Source organism: Anopheles moucheti, chromosome 2 (assembly GCF_943734755.1).
Source record: "Anopheles moucheti chromosome 2, idAnoMoucSN_F20_07, whole genome shotgun sequence".
Lineage (NCBI taxonomy): Eukaryota > Metazoa > Arthropoda > Insecta > Diptera > Culicidae > Anopheles > Anopheles moucheti.
Window position 1 is genome coordinate 101,245,535 of NC_069140.1, and position 24,115 is coordinate 101,269,649.

At 40.5% G+C, this 24,115-nt stretch overlaps 6 protein-coding genes across 8 annotated transcripts; 1 reads left to right on the top strand and 5 right to left on the bottom strand.

Moving 5' to 3' along the window:
• Positions 1 to 195: 195 nt before the first annotated feature.
• Positions 196 to 1,555, bottom strand: LOC128297582 (zinc finger protein 652-A-like). The gene is made up of 3 exons (XM_053033253.1): positions 1,418 to 1,555; positions 567 to 1,346; positions 196 to 492 (listed from the first exon to the last, which is right to left on the bottom strand). Exons 1-3 carry the CDS (start codon positions 1,553 to 1,555, stop codon positions 355 to 357), a joined length of 1,056 nt encoding a protein of 351 aa, XP_052889213.1. The 3' UTR covers positions 196 to 354.
• A 3,307-nt stretch (positions 1,556 to 4,862) lies between these two features.
• Positions 4,863 to 6,686, bottom strand: LOC128297574 (zinc finger protein 69 homolog). Its single transcript, XM_053033244.1, has 4 exons — positions 6,294 to 6,686; positions 5,383 to 6,225; positions 5,175 to 5,323; positions 4,863 to 5,105 (listed from the first exon to the last, which is right to left on the bottom strand). The coding sequence occupies exons 1-4, from the start codon at positions 6,648 to 6,650 to the stop codon at positions 4,877 to 4,879; spliced, it is 1,578 nt and encodes a 525-aa protein (XP_052889204.1). The 5' UTR covers positions 6,651 to 6,686; the 3' UTR covers positions 4,863 to 4,876.
• A 458-nt stretch (positions 6,687 to 7,144) lies between these two features.
• Positions 7,145 to 9,507, bottom strand: LOC128297572 (zinc finger protein 54-like). Of its 2 annotated transcripts, XM_053033242.1 has the most exons (5): positions 9,415 to 9,507; positions 8,797 to 9,329; positions 7,713 to 8,732; positions 7,509 to 7,657; positions 7,145 to 7,439 (listed from the first exon to the last, which is right to left on the bottom strand). In XM_053033242.1, the coding sequence occupies exons 2-5, from the start codon at positions 9,325 to 9,327 to the stop codon at positions 7,211 to 7,213; spliced, it is 1,929 nt and encodes a 642-aa protein (XP_052889202.1). In that variant the 5' UTR covers positions 9,328 to 9,329; positions 9,415 to 9,507; the 3' UTR covers positions 7,145 to 7,210. The 2 variants fall into 2 exon arrangements, with proteins under 2 accessions (XP_052889202.1, XP_052889201.1); XM_053033241.1 differs by having other exon boundaries at positions 8,797 to 9,454.
• Positions 9,508 to 10,769: 1,262 nt separating this feature from the next.
• On the bottom strand, positions 10,770 to 12,298 carry LOC128297576 (zinc finger protein 235-like). The gene is made up of 4 exons (XM_053033246.1): positions 12,127 to 12,298; positions 11,297 to 12,055; positions 11,085 to 11,236; positions 10,770 to 11,017 (listed from the first exon to the last, which is right to left on the bottom strand). The coding sequence occupies exons 1-4, from the start codon at positions 12,262 to 12,264 to the stop codon at positions 10,771 to 10,773; spliced, it is 1,296 nt and encodes a 431-aa protein (XP_052889206.1). The 5' UTR covers positions 12,265 to 12,298; the 3' UTR covers position 10,770.
• A 1,114-nt stretch (positions 12,299 to 13,412) lies between these two features.
• Positions 13,413 to 14,923, bottom strand: LOC128297577 (zinc finger protein 578-like). The gene is made up of 4 exons (XM_053033247.1): positions 14,784 to 14,923; positions 13,981 to 14,715; positions 13,751 to 13,902; positions 13,413 to 13,673 (listed from the first exon to the last, which is right to left on the bottom strand). The coding sequence occupies exons 1-4, from the start codon at positions 14,916 to 14,918 to the stop codon at positions 13,460 to 13,462; spliced, it is 1,236 nt and encodes a 411-aa protein (XP_052889207.1). The 5' UTR covers positions 14,919 to 14,923; the 3' UTR covers positions 13,413 to 13,459.
• Positions 14,924 to 15,275: 352 nt separating this feature from the next.
• On the top strand, positions 15,276 to 18,415 carry LOC128297581 (CCR4-NOT transcription complex subunit 7). 2 transcript variants are annotated; one of them, XM_053033251.1, is made up of 5 exons: positions 15,276 to 15,570; positions 15,642 to 15,784; positions 16,005 to 16,793; positions 17,608 to 17,863; positions 18,004 to 18,415. In XM_053033251.1, exons 3-5 carry the CDS (start codon positions 16,008 to 16,010, stop codon positions 18,024 to 18,026), a joined length of 1,065 nt encoding a protein of 354 aa, XP_052889211.1. In that variant the 5' UTR covers positions 15,276 to 15,570; positions 15,642 to 15,784; positions 16,005 to 16,007; the 3' UTR covers positions 18,027 to 18,415. The 2 variants fall into 2 exon arrangements, with proteins under 2 accessions (XP_052889211.1, XP_052889212.1); XM_053033252.1 differs by having other exon boundaries at positions 18,023 to 18,415.
• Positions 18,416 to 24,115: the final 5,700 nt, after the last annotated feature.

Below are 24,115 nucleotides of genomic sequence, written 5' to 3' on the forward strand. Positions count from 1 at the left end.
TGTGCATGAAAGAAATGTCAAAATGTCCCGATGGCATAGGGTGATTCGGTTGGTAACAACATTTTTTGTAAATTACATTTGAAATTTATGTATTTACATTTTATGAAATATTCGAACTGTATATCGTTTTGTTAACTTTTAAGACAACATATCGTTAGACTCGTCCAGAGTCAAGCAGAAACCTCCGAGTAAATCAGTTTTAATGACCAATTTGATGGTACTCGAAAGGATGTTAGACACAAAACGTTTCGCCAATGATGCACAGAACACAACAGATTTATCTCAGAGGCGAAAGAGGAGGTCCAAAACCTTTTAAAAGTTTCCAACAACAACAGATTTATTTCGTCACTCTGGCTAAGCTGTTTGCTTCAAGTTCCTGGCAATATTATGTACTCTGTTTTGATGATCTCTCAGGCCGAAAGGTTTGCTAAATATTTTGCCGCATGGCTTGCATTCAAATTGATGCAGGTTAGCTTCAGATTGGTGAGAGAGCTGGAAAGATAATGCATACGTAGTATGTAGATAACTATTTCATTGTTACACTTAGGTCAGTGGAATATACCTACCATATGATAACGATACGTTTTGTGGTGCACGAAGCCCTTGCCACATATGTTGCACGTTTTGCCAACGATTTTGTAATGAACGGTTTTGATGTGCTGTGACATATTGTTTTTCTTTTTCATCTTGACCGGACAATGCGGGCAACTATGCGTCATCTCTGCGAAATGAGTTTCCATGTGGCTCGAAAAGGTGGTAACTAGTTTTCCGCAAATGTCGCATAGCGTCTTCATACACAACCGTTTCCCATCTTTGTACGTCTTTACATAGTACAACGGGCTTTCGGAAAGTGCAGAAAATTCATACATTTTTCTCTTCCTTTTGTGTTCCTTAACAATGGGTTTCGGTGGCGCATCTTTTTTATACGTGTACTTTTTTCTCGGCTTTTTCTTGGGCTCTTCCGTTGGCATTGCCCAAATATCGTCACTATCAGAATGGTACGATGTAGCGGGCTCGATGTAGTTGGCGCAGTACATATCATTATCCATATTACACACATCCGGTGACGGAGTACTGTTTGAGTTGGCATTGAATTCAATGTCACTGTCTTCCTCCTGAATCTGGTACACCAGTAAATCGTTCTCCTCATCCGCGCTTTCCATGTATTCTGCGCTCTCAGCAGATTCGCAGGACGTGCCTACTGCACTGGCAACCAACATCATAAGCATTTCTTCGATGTAATTTTGGTTGTTAAGGCATGTTTGTCGAAATTCTATTGATTTCCTCAGTTTGCTTATACACTCCATACATATCGCAGACAGTGAGCAATCTTCGTCGGTGTTTACCTGTAGGGTATAGTACAGAACACAAGTAGAGGATTAGGTCTGCATAATAAACAATTACATGAGCTTCTCACCTGTATACCAGTATATCGTGCTACCTCGTCGGTCGTTAATGTACAATCCAATATATCCAAAATAGGTTTCAGATCCCGTTTGCTGTCGCACAAACAAAATCGGCAAACATTTAGCAGTTCTTGCAGAACGTTCGCCATTCTTCTTCTTCTTCTTGGTAGGTTGATAGTTTGTTGTTCAGCTCCTATACTCTCCGCGATAGCGGAGGTATAATCAGAGCCGACCTATCGCTTTTGTGGGAGCGGACTGTCATCCATTGCTCTGGTTTTGGTTTTGTAGCTGTTGTTTATAGTGCCCGGTTAGTTTCTTCTTTTGCTATTTTTTTTGATGACCTTGTGCATAATCTGTATTATTCAGTGATATTGTTATTCCTTTGAGACCCTTTTTTTATTTTTTATTTTTTTTTTTATATTTTTTTATTATTTTTTTTTTATTTGTTTATTTTTTTTTTTTTATTTATTTATTTTTTTTTTTATTCATTTATTTATACATATATATATAATTTTTTTTTTTGTTTTTTCATTATTTTTTGTTTTGTTTTTTTTTGTTTTTTTTTTTTTTGTTTTCTTTTTTTTTTTTCCTTAATCTATTTTGTTGTTGCCTAAATCTATGTGTACTAAAACTATGCGTTCTAAACCAATGTGCTGTGTTTTTTGTTTCCTATCTATTTCAGGTACAGGTGTTGCTGGGGTGTTTCAGGTATCGATGTAGTTGTTTTCGCCTTGTTGTTGTTTCTCTTCTTTTGTTTATTCTATTTATCTTTTTTTTATGATTGTGTGATTGTTGGGTGAGGTTCAATTTCTTTTCCTATCTTCCTATCTTCCTTTGTTTTCTATATTTGTGTATATATATTTTCTTTATTTTTTTTTTGTTTTCCCTTGCTTTGCACTCCACTCTGTAGTTTCCCTTGTTTTCCTGACTTGAGGCTTTAGTTGTACCAAAGAAAGCTTCAAAAGGAAGGGGAAGAGGTTAGTTTCTGGGCACCACTGCTGGCATCTTGTTCCAATTTGTTAAACATTGGAAGGATGTATATCGTGGCCCCTGTTTGCAAGACGACGGAATGTTCGACTGTAGGCAGGAGACGGATATGTATATATATATATATTTTTTTTTTTTTGTATTTGTTTATCACGGAGATACAGGGATGTTGCACTAGTATGAGTTGAGTTGTTGTTGGTGTGGTTGTTATATTTAGGGAACTAGTGTACAAAGAGGGCTTTATGATTTAAAATTGAAAGTGTGACTTTGAAAACAGTGTGGTGGAAACGATGTGACGACAGTTAATAAAACAATAAATAATTATGCTAATAAGTATGATAAGGAACAGTAAGGAAAAGTTAATAGAAATAAATAAATAAATTAAATAATTGAATACATAAATAAATAAATACATAATTGAATAAATAAATAGAATAAATAAATAAATAAATAATACATTCGTGCATGAGTTAGTTAGTAATTGGTACTGAGCATGCATGGTAATTGAACGGACTGAAGAGTTAGGCTGTGAAGTAGTATGGCATGTTTTTTTTTTTTCTGTTGGTTTTTATATATTTATATTGTTTTTCTTCAGGAACTCGATTATCTTTTTCCATGTTTTTGCCGAGGGTTCAAGCCAGTTTTTGGTTACGTTTTCCATTGTGATGGTTGCATCTCTTTGGTATTTTGAGCAGACAAAGATTTTGTGTCTGCCCGTATCTGGGCATTGACAGATATCACAAGTGCCACTGTCTGTTATTTTCATTATATTTAACCAGTATTCGGAAAGGTCATGCCCTGCTATAATTTTGTTAACTGTTTTAATTTCATTTCCTTTGAGTAACGTGTGTTTGTACCATGGGTCTGGTTTGAATTCGTTTTGGAAAGCTAGGAATTTCCGCCCTTTCTCTCTTGTTGTGTGAGTGAACCAGTTTTTTGTTTGAGTGAACATTTCGTTTTTATAAATCGTTATGGCATCTATGTATCTGATTTTGTTTTCTATTGTGGAGTTTGATATGGTGCCTTTTTTTGCTAGTTCGTCCGCTTTGTCGTTTCCTACTATCCCTATATGTGATGGTATCCAAATTATGTGTGCTTTTATTTTATGTGCTGTTTTTAGTATATTGTATAGGATTTCTTCTATTTTTGTTTCTGTGATAGATTTTATTAGTGTGTTGCAGGATGTTAGGCTATCTGTGTAGATGATTGGTTCCATGATGTTATTTTCTTCTGCCAGTTTCAGGGCTTTTTCTATTGCGATCAGTTCTATAGTGGTTGTTGAGGTTTTGTTTTTAATGTTGTAGCTGTAGTAGTATTGATGGGGGTTGTTTTTGATGTATATACCTATACCGGCCTTATTTCTTATAATACTTCCGTCTGTGAAAATGCGTGGTCTGTTGTTATTTAATTTGTTCATGTATTCTAGTGTTATCTGTTTTAGAGTAGTTTGGTTGCTGTTTGTTTTTGTGCCTATTGTTTGTGCAAGTTCAGTGTTGATGTTTATGTAGTTTTCCGTGTCGTTGTTTTTTGCGATGTATAATTTTTTGAGGAGGTTCAGATCTTTATTGTATAGTTCTTCTTGGTGTGTTTTCTTCTTTCTTTTGTAAGTTGTTTGATGATGTTTGTTAAGTTGTTGTCTAATTGTCTTTGAGAATACTATGTCTTTGGCAAGTTCCTTTCTAGCTATGAATTTTATTCTGATGTTGAATGGTATTTCCGCTGCGATTGCGTGTAGTGTGTTTATGGGTGTTGTCTTGGTGCATCCTGTTGCTTTTCTGAGTGCTTGATTTAGAATGGTATTCATAGTTCTGCTCTTGTTTTTGTTGCTGTTTAGTATATATGAAGCTCCCGTTTCTAAAATGTTTCTGATGGTGGCACGATAAATATTTAGATTTTTTGTTGGATTTATATTGTTTTGTTTGGAGCTGATGATTTTTAGGAAATTTAGTCGTGTTGTCGCTTTGTTTCTTAGGTGTTCTATGTGTTTATGGAAATTGAGGTTGTTGTCTATTATAGTGCCTAGGTATTTATATGTGTTTGTTTTTTCGATGTTTGTATTTTTTATTCTGACCTGGATGTTCGTTCCCTGTTTTTTGAAGATCATGTATTTAGTTTTATTTATGTTGATGTTTAGTTTTAAAGATTCGATTTCTTGTGTGAAAGCGTTTAGTGCTTTTTGAATGTTTTGTTGTAGTTCTGTTTCGTTTTTTCCACTACTAAGCAGCACAAAAACGAACGTTCGCCATTATTAGCGTGTTTACATGCAGCTCGTTTTGGATATGACTTTGGACGTCAACACACGTTTGACATCTTTCAGCTAATACAGTCAATCCTTGCCATACGCGGGAACTTGAAACATGATATACCCGCACGGATTCGTAGTACGCCCTTCGCGGTTTTTCATATTTCAACAGCTCATGGAGCTAACAACTACATTTAATACGAAAATTTTGTTGAGAAATTGCATCTGGTCGGCGTTCATTTTATTCTTTATCATCATCGCTGCTGGTATGCATTTTTCGGAGGTGCATGTTGAGAAGCGATTTGTAACGATACGAATTGCCGCAAATGGTGCATCTGAAAAGAGTCCCGCTATGAGCCGCCATGAAATGCGTTTTATTCGCGGAGCGACTTTTGAAACTTTTTGGACACTCTCTGCAGGCAAAAGGCTTATCTGATGAATGTACCGCCTGATGGATTTTCAACGATGGCCTGTAGGGGAAAAGAAAGCAATTTTTTTTATAGATTTGTAAAAGCTGGAAAACGTAGACATTATTTTACCGTGTGGTAAAACATCTACCACATGTCGCACACATATGGTGCTGCGAGCCATGAGCGCGTTTGCAATGATCCCTCAAACCGCTCGGATGGCCATAGGTTTTTGAGCAAATTTTACATTCATATAATTTCCCAACGCCATGCTGCGAACGCTAAAATTAAAGATAAATCGTTAGTATCCAATCCTCTTTTGAAAATTAACATCTTTTACCATATGCGATAATAGGCTACTTTTGCTGGTCAATCCTTTGCCGCATAATTCGCATGATTTTGTTATCACCTTCAAGTGTACGGCTTTAATGTGGCGTGTTAGATTTGCCAAATGCGTCATTCTTGTGGGACAATGTGGGCATGCATAGTTGGCCTCCTGCGTGTGAGTAACCATATGGATTGGGAGGTTTTTGATAAATTTGCCACAAATATTACAAAGCATCTTTTGTTCTTCACGTGGAATATTGAATAGATTAATCCCATTTCTATAGACGCCAACTTTCTGCTTCTTCAACTTTCGCCGAACGGTCCCAAGATTTGAGCTGTTTGATGTGTTGTCAATTTCGTCTGTTTCGTGTTCATCAATAGAGGAACATGTCGCTTCACCTGGTTCGATGTAGTTAGCGGAGTAAAACTCTTCTTCTACATTTGCTAGTTCAGGCATGATTGGATGATGCAATGTTGGTAGGCTATCAGAGTCTCGTACAGTAATATCAACGAAGTTAAAACTATCCTTCATTTCTTTGCTGAAACTAGCTGGGCTGGAAGCTTCCTTTACGACCACTTGTTCGATTGCGTTCGTTGTTTTTAATATTGCTCGACCATCAATCTGGGAGTCTAGTTCTGAGGTTAATGATTCGATGTTTTCGAACGTCGTATAGTTATGGTCAACTTTTATGAAATCTTGCCCATCGCTCGAGGCTGTTGCAGGTTTGACCAGTGGGAAATGTTCTTGCAAATAAGCATCATTCCTTATGCAAGACAAACGGAAAAGAACTGATTCTTGCAATATTTTTGTGCAGTCTGGGCATACAGCGTACACGAATCGGCCTTTCAATTGTATCTAAGAAGAGGAAACTCACAGCATTTATTGCATAAACGACAAGCTTTTCGCAAAGCAAACATACTTACAGAAACACCCGTGGTTCTTTCTACATTTTCGAGAGTTAAATAAGAATCCAGTATGTTTGTTATAGGAGCGAGCGTCTCTTCGTCTTGGTTCAAGCAAAATTGACAAATTTGCCACATGTCTTGCACCACTGCAGACTCTCTATGTTCTTTTTCTAATGAGCGTCTTTTTCCTTCGGTTTGTCTAGCTTTATTATGGCTTTTTATGCTTCCGTACACGGCAGTTGTATTCATGTCCAATATGTGGCTTATTACTGATGCGTTAAGGCCGCTTTCATACGACGATATGATCTCCTTCCTATCATTATCGCTTGAAGTTTTCGATACACGTTTAGCTGTATACCTTGTTATAGTCTCCATAGCTACAAGTCAACATAAGCAAGTGATTGCAATCCGAACTACTCCTTTTTAAATTTTTAACTTCTCTTTTGCAAGCAGCACTCATACCAAAGGCGTACTCAAAACAACAACAAACCCAGCGGAAAGGATTACTTGACGTTCCCGAAACAATCGGGTTTATACGGAAGGTTTTAAATATGCAAGTGTGTGATGTTGTGTTGTTCGAGCATGCCGTTAGGTACTTCGTCATTCCATATTCGATTGCAGAAGGAATTGTTGTAATACATGCCAACATGCCAAAGCAACAGAGTAAACTTTTAAGCCATGACATGCTTTTAATTTAGTTTTTTTTACATTCACCGTACTCCTTACATTTGGCCTCTTCGTTAATTCATTCCTTTCGGATATGTACTTGTTGCCAAGCTCTGTGGGTACATCGAACAAGAATGATGAACTCCTGATTCAGTGGATTCGTCATAGAGAAATCAAGATTGTCGCAATTTATATATCTGATAAGAAAAGAATGTATTCATGAAGTAGTCAACTGCAGCTGTTTGAAACATACATCGCATTTAACAGCATTATTCACTGCCATCGTCGTTACTTGCGTGCATTTTCCGAAGATGCGCATTGAGAAGCGATTTGTAACGATACGATTTGTCGCAAATGGTGCATTTGAAAAGAATCCCGCTATGAATTGCCGCATAATGCGTTTTTCTCGCGTTACTACTTTTGAAGCTTTTTGGACACTCGCTGCAGGCAAAAGGCTTATGTGAAAAGTGCACCGCCTGATGATTTCGTAGCGCTGGTCTGTAAGGAAAAAGAAACCATTTTTCTGTATAGACTTGTAAAAGCTGGGCAAAATAGAAATTATTCTACCTCGTTGTAAAACCTTTGTCACATGTCGCACACTTATGGTACTGCGCATCATGCGTGCGATTGTAATGTTCCCTCAAACCGCTCGGATAACTATATTTTTTTGAACAAATTTTGCATTCGTGTAGTTTCCCAATACCATGATTAGAACGCTAAAAGTATAGATAGTTAATTTCCAGCCCACCGCTAAATTTTGCATTTTTTTACCATATGTGATAATAGGCTATTTTTGCTGGTAAATCCTTTGCCGCATAATTCGCATGATTTTCTTATCACCTTCAAGTGTACGGCTTGAATGTGGCGCGTTAGATTTGCCAAATGCGTCATTCTTGCGGGACAATGTGGGCATGCATATTTGGTCTCCTGCGTGTGAATAGCCATATGGTTTACTAGGTGTGTGATAAATTTGCCACAAATATTACAAAGCATCTTTTGTTCTTGACGTGGAATATTGAATAGATTAACTCCATTTTTATACACACGTATTTTGTTGTTTGTACCCCGAATGGTTCCACGATTTGAGCCATGCGATGCGTTCTCACCATCGTCTGGTTCGTGCTCGTCGCTATCGGAACACGTGGTTTCAGCTCGTTCGATGTAGTTAGCGGAGTCTTCTACATTCACTAATTCCGGTATGGTTGGTTGATGCAACGTTGATGGGCTATCAGAGTCTTGTACAGTAATTGGCTCAGGACAATTTGCGGAGTCATACTCTTCCTCTACTTCCAATAGTTCAAACGTGTCGTTTCTAACATTCAATGGTGCTTTACAACCAGAGTTTTGTTTCGTGTTTGAATCGATAAAATTAGCTGGGTCGAACTCTTCCTTTACTTTCAATAGTTTAAGCCTATTTGATACAGTTAAACGTGGTTGGCTATCAATATTTTGCGTCGTGCTTGGCTGGGTGAAATTAGTTGGTTTGTACTTTTCCTTCACCACTTGTTCGAATGAGTTCGTTGTTTTTAATGTTTCTTGACTATCAGAGTCATGTCCCGAGGCTAATGGTTCGCAGATTTCGAATACTGTATAATCATTGTCCATTTCCAACGGGTCGTGCTCGTCGCGTGCGTCCAAATTGCTTGAGGCTGGTGTAGGTTTGTCTAGCGGGAAGTGTTCTCGCAAATAGGCATCATTCCTTATACAAGAAAAACGGAAAAGGACTGAATTTTGCAACGTGTTCGTGCAGTCCGGGCATACAGCGTACATAGATCGGTCGTTAAATTTTATCTGCAAAAAAGTAACACACAACAGTTATAGTTATATATTAAATTTTTGGGTCAACTAGACTTACAGAAACACCTGTGAATCGTTCTATATTTTCAATGGTTAAATAAGAATCCAGTATGTTTGTAATAGGGGCAAGCGTCTCTTCATCTTGGCTTAAGCAAAAATGACAAATTTGCCATATTGCTTGCACCATTCTAGACTCCCTTTCTGTCTTTTTTAATAAGCGGTTTAGCCCTTTCACTTCTTTCGCTATGGTTGAAATGCCCACTCGCACACCGTATTTTGCGAATACTTTCTCAACCAGTGTGTTAAGAGTAATATTGTTGTTTTCGGTGATCCATTCTCGAATACTGTCCACGGCTTCTGTCGTCAACAATTTGGCATGGTTCCTACCACGCTTTTTAGCTTCGATTTGCCAAGTTTCTTTATACCTTTTTATGATCCCATTCACAGTCGCTTTCTTTAAGCTCAACATATGGGCTATTACTGATGGGTTAAAACCGTTTTCGTGGGCCGATATGATCTGCTTCCTATCATTATCGCTTGTTGTTATTAATACACGTTTGTACGCTGTACATCTTTTTATAATCTCCATAGCTACAAGCAAACATAAACAAGTGATTGGAATCCGAACTACTCCTCTTTAAACCCTTGGGTTTTTGCAGCTTTCGTTATTGAACACCTTCTATTTAACTGCAGGACACTTCAGCCCTAGTGTGGCTCAAGGGATCACTTGGCTTTTTGGCTTGAGAATTGCGGAAGAGATCAATCTTCGTAAAAATTGTGTACACAGTACAACAACAAACCCAGCGGAATGGATGATTAGACGTTCCCAAAACAGTCGTGTTTATACGGAAGGTTTGAAATATGCAACGGCGGATCAAACGGTAGACGGAGTAGGCGGTCGCCTAGGACCTCGCCGATTTGGGGGCCCCAAAAAATGTGTGCCGATTGTGCGATTTTTGAAAATATTACAGTAGAGTTAATTTACACCAAAAAAATTAATTTAAAAGGTAAAAATTGATCAAAAATATCTGCCTTGTTAAAACATTATCACAACATCTGCAAACATAAAACATTTGTTTCTATGTGATAAATTCAATGCAGAGAAGAATATCGACTATGTGACTTTAAATTATAAACGAAATTGCACCAGAATTTCCGAATGTATAGTACCAGTACCGAATGCATAGGAGAGCATCCACGGAAGAGGTAGAACCTAGTACAGCAATTTTGATCGAAAACCGCCGAAAGGTATGCAATGTTTAAACACTAACTTTCCCGTTGGTCGAGAAAAATTTCCTCGAAAACTACCAGTTTCCGAATGTATGGTACCAGGAGAACATCCACGGAAGAGGTAGCACCTAGTACAGCAATTTTGGTCGAAAACCGCCGAAAGGTATGCAATGTTTAAACACCTAGTACAGCAATTTTGCTCGAATACCGTCTGAAGGTATGCAATGTATAAACACTAACTTTCCATACAAACCAGCTGTTTTCAGCTTTTCGATACCAGGAGAGCATGTTTTTCAAGATGTAACACCTGGTACCAGCCGAGTACCAAGATGTTGCACAACACATGTTGCGCAACATATGTTGCACAGCATCTGGCATGTAACATATGTTGCGCGACATATGTTGCGCAACATCTGTCATGCAACATCTTACATGCAACAACTTGGGATTGCAACTACCGGGAAGCGCGTGATTTGTGCTTGCTCGGCTGGTACCAGGTGTTACCTCTTGAAAAACATGCTCTCCTGATATCGGAAAGCTGAAAACAGCTGGTTTGTATGGAAAGTTAGTGTTAGTGTGGTTAGTTACACCTCCATAAAAATTACGCCATGGGGCTCCAAGGGGATATGCAAGTGCACTGCAAATATGCAAGTGTGTGATGTTCTGCATTCGAACATGCCGTTGGGAACTTCGTCTAGCTCTCTTCAGTTGTACGCATTCCTCTTTGTTATAAGGGGCAATATAGCGAAGGAAGAAAGTATGATATTAGTGTTCAATCTTTATTTTATCAGTATTGCCACCATTAAGGGATTCCACTATAATCGTCATCGTTTTGGGGACACATTTCTGGATGGGTTTTTCTTAAATGCATGTTAAGCAATGCTTTGTACCGATAGGTCTTATCGCATATCTGACAAGAAAAAACGACACCACTGTGTGTAAGTTGATGAATATTGCGAGCGTACCCGCTTTTGAACCGCTTCGGACATTGATTGCAAGAGTACGGCTGTTCGCTAGAATGTACCCTGCCGTGTATTTGCAGCGCTTTGCTGAAAATGGAAAAGTGAAGAATCAAAACATTCGCTTACGGAATTACAGGTACAACCTGAAACTTACCTAGTCTTAAACCGTTTGGAACATAGCGAGCATCCGAATTTGCTTTCAAAATTGTGTACGCGTTTAGTGTGCTCCCTAACTCCACTATGGTGGTTGAATTTCCTTCGACAAATTTTGCACTCATACTTATCCCCAATGTTATGCTTGGAGCGCTAAAACGGGATAGGAAACATCAGTATTCTCCGAAAGTATTCCGTATGTGCAGCACGTACTATGTGCGAATTGTAGGTATTGTAGTGTGTGAATCCCTTGCCACATATTTCACATGTTTTAACGATTGTTTTGTTGTGTACGGCTCTTATATGACGCATAAGATTGGAGCTGTCCGTCATTTGCACGGGACAGTGTGGACAAGCGAATTTCGCTTGTTTCGTGTGGCTTAGCAAGTGCCGATTGATATTCGTTACCATCTGGCCACATATGTCACATAGTTGTCTCGTTGAATACGGGAAATAGAATTCGTCAGACATGTCGAATGGTATTTGATCTTCCCGCATCATTGTTTCGCTGCTAGTCGATATCTCCTTATGGGCCTTTATATTTTTACTAGCTGAGCGTTCTGATTTTGCTCGCGGTGCGTCAAGTTCAATAGCTTTGCGTTTATCAGGACTATTGGCACAGTCGTCCAACTCTTCCGTATAACAGGAATCTGGTAGATGCTTGTGACTAATGGAATATTCCAACGTTGTGTTCTGCAAACTGATTATTTCTGTGTCACTACTATCTTCGAGGTTGCACTCCTCAATATCGTTGTAATCTGCTTCATAGCTTTTTTGATGATGCTTTCTTTGCTCTTTGCATTGCTGTTGTCTACTGGGGCATTCCTGACCAGCATTCGTGATGAATGCTGAGAACAGTTGATTATAGAGTCTATCATTTCGCAAGCACGAGTTGCGAAAGGCAACCGATTTCCTTAATACGTTTTTACACTCCATGCATATCACGTAGGGAACGTTGTCTTCCGTTGGAATCTGGAACACATGAAGAACCACAAGTAAATATTGAGGATCACTGCCACTGCACTCATATGGTCTGAACAAACCTGTATACCGGTGAATCTTTCAACGTCCCCGGCGGAAAGCAAGTTGCCAAATGCATGCTTAACGGAAATTAGTAGTTCCTTTTGCTCGGATAAACAAAGTCGGCAAATCTGGTCGATTTCGCGCAGTGTTTCTACCATTTCGCACACAGAGGCGGAGTTTGGAGTTTGTTTGATAACAACAGAGACCAAACGTCAATAGAGAACAAACAATAGAGACCAAACGTCAAACACAGTGCTGGTCACTCTGTAGGCGGACAAGGCGGACTGACAAACATAAGCTAGATGTGTTTGGGGTGCTATTTTAGATCGATGATATTTTCTTTAGAAAAATATTAATAATGAGCTTCCCATATGACATTTCCCGAAGTTTGCGTTCGGTTTTTGCTGTACGGACACGAAATTTAGCGCGTTTGCGCTTGTGTTGGTGTCGAATTTACCGTATCGAGCAATACGAATCGTTTTTTTACTCAATTTTGTCAATGTGTAGTGGCAATTGCAACCGCGATCGGAAAAGATCGAGAGCGAAAGAAGAACACACTCATGCACACAGTCCGTGAGGCCGTCGGTAAATGTTGTGCTCAGCTGTGGTGAAGCAGCTTGCATGATGGACGTTTGTAAGTCGGCCGTGGAGCAGTGAAATATTAGTGCATCATGTTGCATAAGGTAAGATAAAGTGTAGGATAATGTTTGGGACCTTTTCTAATATCATTTTTTTCTGGTTCCTTGTGTTTCAGACGACGATTCCAGGAGCGGCCGACGGCGTCATTGGAAGCGTCATCCGCACAGTCATGTACTCAGCGAGGGAAGGCTGCATTCGTTCAGCCATAAAAGTGATTTTTTTCTATTGTTTCGCAGTGTTTTCGCAGTTTCTATTTTTTAAGTGCAGTGAAAGTAGTGTGCAAGTGATCTTATAATTATTTTTATATTAAAAATAAAGTAAAGTATTTCGTATAGCAAGTGTTGTGCATCGTACTGTGTTTCCTTTGTCGCCGAAAGAACGAAAGAAATGGAAGGGAAAACTAACACTAACACATGGAAAGAAATATGTCTCGATACCCGAAGAGGACACGAACGCCGGAGGGACACGAACACGCACACATGTTCAAAACCTTCTCAATAACGACGCCTTTCGCGAAGGTATTGAGAAATTATTGAGAAGGTTTTGTATATGTATGGGTGGGATTTTGCCAGGTGGGTTACCGAATGCACAAAATAAACGATTAATGATAAGGAGTTAGTTAAGTTTATTTTTGATGTGAGCTGGAGTTTGATCGAATTCCTCGTGATTTTGTTTATTTATTTTTATCGGTCGATGGAAAACTAGGTCCAACGGCTAAACTCCTTCTGGATGGGTTTTCCTAACATGTAAGTTCAACAGAGATTTGTACTGATACGATTTATCACAGAGTGTGCATTTGAAAACGACCCCAACGTGGGTCAATTCATGTGTTCGTTTGGCGCTTGCACCCTTAAACTGTTTCGGACACATGCCGCATACGTATGGTCGCTCAGTGGAATGCACATTTTTGTGCAGATTCAATGCTTGCCTGTAGAGATGGGTTTTAATAAAGAGAGGCTAGTAAATGGAGTGATACATTGATACATTCTCGTCGCCATAACTCACTTATCCTTAAACGGTTTGCCACATATGGAACATACAAAATTCCGTTCGTTGCTATGTGCTTGGGATATGTGTTTTTTGTAGCCGCTGGGCTGTTTGAATGTTTTCAAGCACGATTGGCACTGATATGTTTCTCCAACTCCATGTCGCGATCGCTGAGAGCAGCTGAAAGAGAATTGTATTGAAATATCACTCAATTAACATATTAAATACGCCAAGTGTGCTTTACCTACCATGTGTGCCTTGTACGAATTGATATGAGAAAAGCCTCTTCCGCATGGTTCACAAGATTTAACAACTTTTTTCAAATGTACCGCTTGTATGTGACGAGCGAGATTCGATTGGTTTTTCATTTTCATCGGGCATTGTGGACAAGCGTAAGAGGCGATGTCGTTTGCATGGGTACCGGTGTGATACCATAAATTCTTTACCATTTTTCCACATGTAACGCACAGTTGCCGTTTGCGTTTGGTTGGGGATTTTTCTGTTTTTGCATGCGATTGATACGCATTGTCAAGAAGTGGACATGCTCGCCTGAAATCGCTGTTGTTTTCTTCAAGTTCGTTCTTCGTTGTAAGCTCAAAGCGTGTTTCCATCTCCATTTCATTCGTATACGACGAGCATATAACTCTTTCGTTATCGTTTGTTAAAGTTTCATCGAATGGTTCTTGGTTAATTTGTGCCAATTCGTTATCAGAAGCTAACGCATTGATGCATGTTTGACTTACATCGTTGCGATCTACTAATTTTTCATCTGGCAGCATAATTTCAACCTTCAACAAATTCATCTCCCGTGATTTTACTGGAATCCCATTTTCATCCGCGTCATCGCAGAAGGTGCTTACTGGAAGCGATTGTTTAAATAGTAAATCATTGCTTAAACAGGTGTTACGGAATATAACCCATGCGTTAAGGACATCTTTACAGGTCCCACATACTGCGAACGTGCTTGTATCCATCGTCTCGAGCTGCCAAAAAACATGAATTTCAATCAGCTTTCAAGAATTGAGCCACCAACAAAACATGACGAAAGTACCTGCAGGCCTGTGAATAGCCGTATTATTTCGATTGTCAGAGAAGAATCAAGTATTTCGGTGGCTGCAAACAATTGTTCCTGGTTCTTGTTCAAACAAAATCGACACATTTTAGCAATTATGCGTACAGCGTTCATTTTGCTTGGCTTCTGAGGCCAGAACTGTTTATAGAATTTTGTTGCCAGAACTGTTTTGTAAACATTGCCCGACGTCAAAAAAGTGCAGGAGCGTGTAGACTGCAAAGCACATCGATTAGGAATCGATGAAATTAATAATGATTTAAACCAAAAATAAACACTTAAAACAGTAAAACACTTCACGCTGAATTTTTATAAAATTTTGGGGTCTCAATAGTTGGAAAGGTAGTTTTATGAACGTGCCGCGCATGAAGATTATTTGACCAAAAGGTGTCCACACTATCCTACCCCTTTTGAAGTTTAAGCAGGCTGTCATGCTCGGCGTTTTTGCTTGCTATTGTAGCGCAGCTAAAGCTATCGCGTTTCAATACCGAAACGTAGGTTTAGAACAATTTTGCATGGTGATTATTGGAACGTTTATAGTGAAAGTTAACATAAATCCGCCCGCTACGTTGTGTGATTCAGGGGTTGAAGCGTAAATGCACGAAGAATCCAACGCTATCCCAGTATTTCATCATGCATCAAGACGTAGGAAAGACACTCACCGCGCAAAACTAGAGGAGAAAACAGTCACCATTAGCATCTAGGGGCCGCTCAGAATGGCGAATGGTAACTAGCAACACAGTGCACTAGCAGCATCGTTTAGTAAGCTGTAAGTATGTTGCCCGGAATATCTCTGTGAAGGGCTTTAATTTTGCTCTTTTTTATTCCTTTCTCGCGAAGCTACCGAAACAAAACAAATTCTTCCGCCTGTTACAAATATAAACCGGCGCAAAGATACAAGGACACGGAAAGTGTAGCCCAGTGCTGAAAGCTTCATTTATCATATAGCAAGCACAACAAGGCTCCAAAAGGGATTCACCAAGGTAAGACTCATGCATTTGTGTTTGGTTCCAGCTTTGCCCAGGTGTCTTACCACCTTCGGTTTGAAAATGATGCAATTAAGCTTAGAATCTGTGTCAAATCTAGCAGTCACGCAAGCATTGCTTTCGAAGAGGGACGTACTTCATGTTTTTCCTTTGCATAACATTCCAGTTTTATTCTAAATTAGTATTCTATTTACTTGTGCTTTTCGTATGCCACCAGGCAATGCCGTCGGCGGTTAGTGGCGGCGGTGGTCACGGTGGCGGTGGTGGCGGTGGAGGCAACATGAATCCCCAGACGAACGAGGAATGTGGTATTCGGGACGTGTGGCGACACAATCTGGACGAGGAGTTTCGCACTATACGGCTGATTGTGCAGAAGTATCATTACGTAGCGATGGATACGGAATTTCCTGGCGTGGTTGCTAGACCGGTGGGCGAATTTCGCTCGTCAGCCGACTACCAGTACCAAAGCCTGCGCTGTAACGTGGATCTGTTGCGCATCATCCAGCTCGGTCTAACGTTTATGGACGATGATGGGCGTACGCCGGCCGGCTTCTCAACATGGCAGTTTAATTTTAAGTTCAATCTGAACGAGGATATGTACGCACAGGACTCGATCGATCTACTACTCAACTCGGGCATACAGTTTAAAAAGCACGAAGAAGACGGTATCGATCCGCAGGACTTTGCCGAACTACTCATGACATCCGGTATCGTGCTGATGGACAACATCAAGTGGTTGAGCTTTCATTCCGGGTACGACTTTGCGTACCTGTTGAAGCTGCTCACCGATCAGAACCTGCCGGCCGAAGAGGGCGATTTTTTTGAACTGCTGCGGATCTACTTCCCGACCATCTACGACGTAAAGTATCTGATGAAGTCGTGTAAAAATCTAAAGGGCGGCCTGCAAGAGGTAGCAGATCAGCTGGAGCTGAGACGGGTCGGGCCGCAGCATCAGGCCGGATCGGATTCGCTGCTCACCGGGATGGCATTCTTCAAAATGCGAGAGGTACATACCAATGATTGCTTCGCGACCAATAACCAGATCTGTGACGGCGACATGTCGCTTCACACGAAAATCAGCCCGAATCGGAGCCGCAATAGCAGCGGTATCGGTAGCTTCGAGTGCTCCTGTGCCGAACGATACGAGCGATACCTTCGTCAGTCGCTGAATCATATCGATACCCGGTTGAAAAGTCACCGGAAACCCGAAGTGTAGACAGCGGAGAAAACTCGTCGCAGGAAAATGCACTTGTCTTTATACGCTTTGGCATGGTTCAAGCGGTTTTGGGGTTCGGGTGGAACTGTCGCGTATCAAAATTGTTGTGAAACTGTTACAACTCCTACAAATTGGCTAGAATGGTTGAGCCACTGCTCCCAATAGATGCCTGCGCACAGATGCCCCCGCATCAACAACCTGGCCCCGTTCGATGAGCGGAGGTTAAACGAGAATGTGTTAACAAAATGGGATAGCCCAGAAATGGCCCAAGCACAGGGTTGGTGGAAAAGGTTCCCCGAGTGGGGTAATTATTGTTCATGTTAGCTTAAATTTGTGGTCCTAATCTTGTTCGCGTGCAGAAATTGCCGATCGTTTTATGCAAATTTGTTGAATTTATCGTACTTTGGAATAGAATTTACAAGCTGCTATCAAGCTATAAAAGCACAAACGCAAATCAAAATGTTTTTTCACTCGGACACGTAGACTGCGTTGGAAAGGGGACGGCTCTAAGCATTTGTATGCTATTTATTCACTTTGCCTTTTTTCTTTCTTTTTCTTCTTTGTCCCTTACGGATGCCATCGACGTGTGCGGCTACCCTCGTAGATGTTCTTTGAGGACAATATTGACAATGCCAAGTATTGTGGCCATCTGTACGGACTTGGGACACCCTTCGTCGCGAATGGCAACAATACTGCGCCAGGCGGTGGTGGAAGCGGCGGTGGTGGTGCCGGAGTTGGCACCGGTGGCAGTGGGTCTACTACCGGAACCGGTGGCACTGGTGGTGTGACCTCGTCGGGAACCGGTAACACAGGCAACAGCAACACGGCCGGAGGAAACAGCGCCAGCAACAACAGCAATAGTACGAATTAATTTCTTCCCCCAATCTATCTTGCCGGTCTCGGTCACGGTCGTTCGCTTTCGGGTGGATTTGTGATCGCATGATCTATTAGTTATCGTTCGTTAAAAACACTACTGGTTGGTTGTGAACAGGTGGTTTAGATCGAACTATTTCTTGCAGGTAAACCAGAGCGGTAGAACCAGTCGAGCGATGGATCACGTTAATAGTAGCACAACAACCGCCAGTCAAGCAACAACCAGCGGACTCGGAAGCAGTAGCATCAGTAGCAGCATCGCTTCCTTTCCATCGTCGTGGTGATGGAGTGCTACGCACAGTCTGGATTCGGGAGTAGTAAATCTTTCTACAATACAGCCACAGTTCAGTGAGATCGTGAACCGGAAGCAAATGTGGGAGAATATGTTGGCTTGCAACAATGTATAAAAAAACAACATCGATATATTGTGTTGCGGACGAGCTAACGCTAAGACCTTAAAAGTTTATAACTATGACCCATGAAAAGTGATTAATTGTAAGAGTCAAAATTGAGCAGGTGTAATAAAAATTGAAAAAATATGCTCAATATATTGTCAGCTTAAAGTGGGCAGTGTTAAACGATCATCCACATTGCTTTGCTTCGCCTTGCTTTATCGAAGTTACATAGATACAGATAGGGGAATGAATGATTGGAATCGTCCACAAAGGAATCCATTACCGTTTGATGTGTCGTTGAAAGGAGTCATCTGTACAGCTTGTTTTACGATACTTTCACGTTCATGTGGTACCTTTGGCGGGTTAAAGCGACTAATTGGCCTGTTACAAAAAGGTCAATCATTCATGAAAGCTAACAGGTATCATCCGTCATTAGTTTCATCCAATTTGCAGCCAGTTTCATCCCACATTGTCGACCAGTTGTTCGCTTTTTATTACATATGCTTTTGTTTCCTGCGTGGTGCACAAATTAAAAGCATGCATTCGGTCGACCATATTTGCTCGCTTTATTCATTTTTAATGGTTTTCCCGTGTTCTACTTGTGCCGGTGTGCCAAAATATGCCTTCGTTCCATTACACCGCGTAGCAACGCATCAACCTCACTTAGTCATGATTCGATTTGTAAACGAACTATCGTTTGGGTGGTGGCGCGTTGGCTGAGTGCTGTGTCAAACGTATTTAAACTAATGGGACAACGCTGTGTTACGTGTAGCGTGATATGGCGGCAAGTGGCGAAATGGCAGCCCCCGGTGCCCGGTGCAAATAAACTCTTTGAAGTGTTTATTTCTTTGAATTTAGTTTGATTTTGCTTATTAAAGATTTAAGAGTTAATGTAAAGAGTTTTTTTATTCAGTATTTATTACAACAGCAGTTGGATTGTAAATTCCATGAAAAAACGCAAGTTTTGTGTCAGCTTAAATGCTGCGGCATCTATAATGTTCGCTGAAGAGATTGTTAACGTCCGACGTGCCACGCACTGGTAGTTCCTGAAGTAGAAAGATATCTCGATATGTTAAAAAAAGCTCAATAATTATCCTTTCTTTCAGGCCGACAGAGTGTACTACCCCCTTAAAGAAAAGAGTTGTTCATTAGTCATAAGGAATGTCCAAAAGCGAACCGTTCAGTCCACACGTTGCATTGGCACCGACCGAATAAGGGTTGGTGTTGAAGTGTTAAGTTGTGGCAATTATTAACACGTGTTATTATTGTTTAGAATGGGGAAAATTGATCTACACACGAACGAAAAAGTTGTCCAAATAATTGAAGGATGCATTATTGGGATATTTAAGTTTCTGGTTTTTCGCGGGGGCTGCCTCAAGGTGTTTAGTAGTATTTAAATTTTAATACACTTCTTACTTTTTTTTGTAGCTTCCATGTTTGATTTCCATGACCTCGATACTTGGATTGCATTACAATTTAGCATAATAAGTATCAAATTCTGGTAATGTCTGCAAGACATTCCGACGGGATATGGATAACTTTGATAGAGTGGTTTTTGGAACCTTTCTTCGAAAAGTTAGGGTTATTTTTCTAAATGAGTATTGCTTTATGTTATTAAACCATAATATTAATAATTATAATCATAAGACCATAAGAAATCGCTTCCAAGTTAAGTCGTTTTATTCGGTGTTCAAATCAAATCATTCCCATTGCTACACTCTAATCTTTCGCGACATTCTGAGCGCATATTTCGCCTTGTGAAAAGCTGCGTGCCATCATTTAAATGCGTTGTGCTTGTACGACGTTACTCCGATGTAGTGGTCGACATGCAAATCAATCATCCGTGACGCCGAATGTACCGGATCGTAATTGAGTTTTCACGGAGCATCAGAGCGGCAGGAGAAAATTCACTTCGTTAACAGGGCTTTTAACCGGGCGCTTAGCTGCACGAGGGCGCGTAAGCACGAATTCTTCACATTATCAAAGAAAAATCAACGGCACGGAATGGTAAGATATCCGTAGGTCTGTACCTTCGCGACGAATTAAAAAAAAAAGAAACAATTGCGATAACGCTGATGATGATTCTGGTGTGAAAGTGATGGTACGAAATTAGTAATCCTTTCATCTTTCGGAAATGATGCAACGGTCCTAACTCGTGGTTAAAAAGAAAGGTAAAAACCTTGTGGTTTTCCCCAGAAGAAAGTATTTAATTTGAAGGAAAAAAAGACCTCAAAGTACCGAATATTATCCACCATCTCAGAATGATATTCGTATAGCTGATTATAAAGCTATTAGATGAACAAAATAATTTCTATGAATCTAACATGCGGCGTATTTGAATACTATGAATATAAGGTGAGTTATTGAATTTTAAAGATTTATTCTTCTTAAAGAAACAAACGCCTTTCACGTCTTTAAATGTCGTTTCTTACCCCAAGTTTCTTTTGGGGCACTCTTTCGTTTAACGTTTCTCCTGAGCCCTTACGGTACGAGTTTCCAAAGCGGTAAATGAAGGGTACCTACGTTCGAGCAGTTATCGTAACTCATTGCAATTTATGAACTTTAAGGCATGTGACAGACCGATAGGAGGTAGCTTGCCGGAAGTTGTCCCATGTCCTAGTTATCGGGACCTTTTGTTTGCCTTTCTTTTCCTAACTACCTTACGTTCGCTAACCGTGCTGTACGGAAATATGTTTAAATTATTCGCTCCAAATACAGTACCGGCGGTAGTGTCTCGGTCCAAAATATTTCAAACCCTTTAAAGGGAACGGGTTTGCAATGTTCATTATGAACGGAGAGCTTCCGTGCAACTGCTTGTACCATAGGAATGCAATAAGTGAAAGAAAGGTGAAAATATTGAACTTAATACACAAAGGAAAAGAAAGCCACGTTGTGCAAGCGAACTTAATTAAACACAAACGATATCCATTAACGGTGTTGCTCGGTGATAACGATGATGATGATGCTAATTTGCAAGCAAACATGTTTAAAGTTTGCTGTTGTTTGTGAGTACCGAAATAGGTCAAACGAAATAGTTGAGAAAAAATCCGTGCTCTGTGCCGTTCATGGTGCTTGGAGCTATATTGAATTTCAACTCGAGTTCAGGTTCAACCGCAAAACGCCTGAGTCCCCCCTGGTTGTCCTACTAGTTCTCTAGAAGACGAACCAACTTCTACGAACAAACCGCAAGGTATCGGAAGAATTGAGTTGTGATTTTTATTTGCTGCAGCCTTGTTAGTTGGAAAAATAATTAGCCAAAGTTTGGCAGTTTGAGTAGCACTAGGCAGGCAGAAGCGGGTGAAAGTGAGAAGTAATTTCAATGACTAGCAAGAAATGACTTCTTAGCAACGTAGAATTAACAATGTTGCATTGCTAGCGCTGTGCAATAGGCGAAAACGATCGACTTCTGTCATTCAAACCAGAAAGTTGTAGCGATTATGTTAAGATGCGATCATGCAAACTCGAGATGTTGACGCTTTCTCAAGAGTATTTGTTTTGACTGTGGTTCAAGTTCGTCTGTTGTGTTTAATTTGTCCTAGTTATAATGCATTCGCAAAAGTTCCAGTAAATCTTTACATATAATCTTTGCATATCTTTCGGTGTCAACTTTCTGATCACTATTTCCTACCAATTATTTCTAGCATTCAAGACTATTGGTCCATATTGGTTTCCTATACGGAATCCGAAACAGGAAAAGACTTACAGTAACTTGAAAAGTTTATTTATTTATGGAAGATTTTATTTCTATTATAGGTCCATAATGAATAAATAATGACTATATAATAGATTGCTAAACAGTGTGTTCTACTATGTACAGAATTCCTCATTTATGCGTGTAGATGTTGGATGAAATGTGTCCTGACCTCTATGCGTGCTATATACCCTCGTCAACGCTATGCCAAAAATGGCCTACCATCACCCGGCCACGTTCTAGAGCCCATATCGATGATCGGTTTCAGTATTTTCAGCTGCGTCACGTTGTTTACCGCCCGATGGACTAATCACAATTTAAATGGTTTTCGGTGTCCCGCAACGTTCTTCCGGCATCTCGGTGAGATCCGAACAAAGGTAAACGCGCTTGGTGGCGCCTTCTGCTAGTCGCCGCTGCCCTTGCTGAAGACATAGCAGTCCCCCTATTCGTTGCATTTCCCACGGGAAGACCTTCCGCGTGTTTGCCGATGGGCGAAGAAATAAAAAAATAAATAAGAACGCTGTCTACGTTTGTCGATTGACGATAAAGTTGTCTTCATTTACACTCCCTTTTTATACGTGTTTCGTGCTTGGATGTTTCTGGCATACTCGAATGAATGGTAAAAAAGGTCAGAAAACGGAATTCGTACGAGAAGTGTAGGTGGTCGATACGAAACCATTCAATTGATTACCGGATACCAGGCGTCTCCATTGGTGTGCGCCTCGTTCCCGGGTCGAATGTATCTTGTAGGCAGGAAAGTTGTGTATGAATTAAACGTCTTCTGGCTATTGTTAAAAAGCAAGAAACGTTTTGGGGTGTGTAAAATGCATACTTCAGAAGCGTGTCGCCTCAAATACTGTGAAAATTAATGGAATTTGCTTCTATTACCGTTTTCTCCATTGTTGAAATCGATTGTGAAAAGTGTACCCCACATCAAGGTGTATTGCTTACAAACAAACGACTTTAAATCACTTTTTCCATGATTCTAAGAAGTCGTCTCATCTTTTAACGAAATCCGATTAACCCACTCAACCTCTGTACGATACCTTTACAGCTCGCAACAATTGAGATGATTTTCCTGGAAATGCCAGCTATTCTTAAACACATTGAAGCGGTTTGCAGTACGGCCTACCCTCGTCTGCTTCCATCCGAACGGTTGTACAAATATTTGAACAGCTTTTTCCAGCAGTGACCGTACGAGTCAGGATGGTGTTGAGGTTGCCTGCGCTTCGATCTCTCTCGACCGACCGAAGTGTCGAAAATCTCGTGGGAAAACTTTCACTTTCAAAGAAACCGGCCAGGCCTTTTGTTGGGCATACTTTCGCGCTTAGTAATGGAAACATTGCTCTTTATGTTATTGAGCGGTGCCTCGGTTGCGGTTCGATTCGTGGGCTCACATCTCCGATCTCACCGTGTACGGATTCAATTTCCTGCACACCGGCACCGAATTGTGACGTACAGCGAAGGGGCTTCGATGGCAGGGATTCTAATAAACTTCCGAAGATGGTTGAATTTTTCGTACGTCCTTCTGCTATGTTCCACGGGAAGCTATCATATCCCACCAATTTACCCACACGGAACATCATACCTCTCATTGATATCGATTTTGGATACCTTCGGTGTATTGGAAAGCGGGCGTTGTTGCGGGAAACGTTTCTTAGCTCTTTAAAGCAACATTAAAGCACTACTCGAGCAGATCACAGGGAAGATCTTATGACTGATGTAATGTTGCGTTTAAGGAGCACCGTCTGGTTAGAGATTGAAGTCTACGGCCATGGTCTGCGTTTGGCAGAGATGATGAAGCTTTTGAATATTTATGATCACATTACACGATAACGCAGGTTCGCTGGCGGTTGTCTTGATGGATTGCCGTGGTTGAGATTTTTACCGCCAGATTTTGTGCCGGATCTCAATCGGGTCACCGTGTTTCACCGTCATTGATTTTTAGTATCGAACCTGCGTGATCATAGCTGGGGCAGAAGTCCCCATGCAGTAATGCTCGGGTAGTTGCAGGGACATACTATTCTGAGCATTAGGTGCGATGTATACGAAATATCGGTGTAACGGTGTAATATGTTTCGATATCGGCAGCATCAGTAATTGTCCTGTGGTGAAGATGAGATTATATTATTGATTTTTAAAGTGGAACGGAG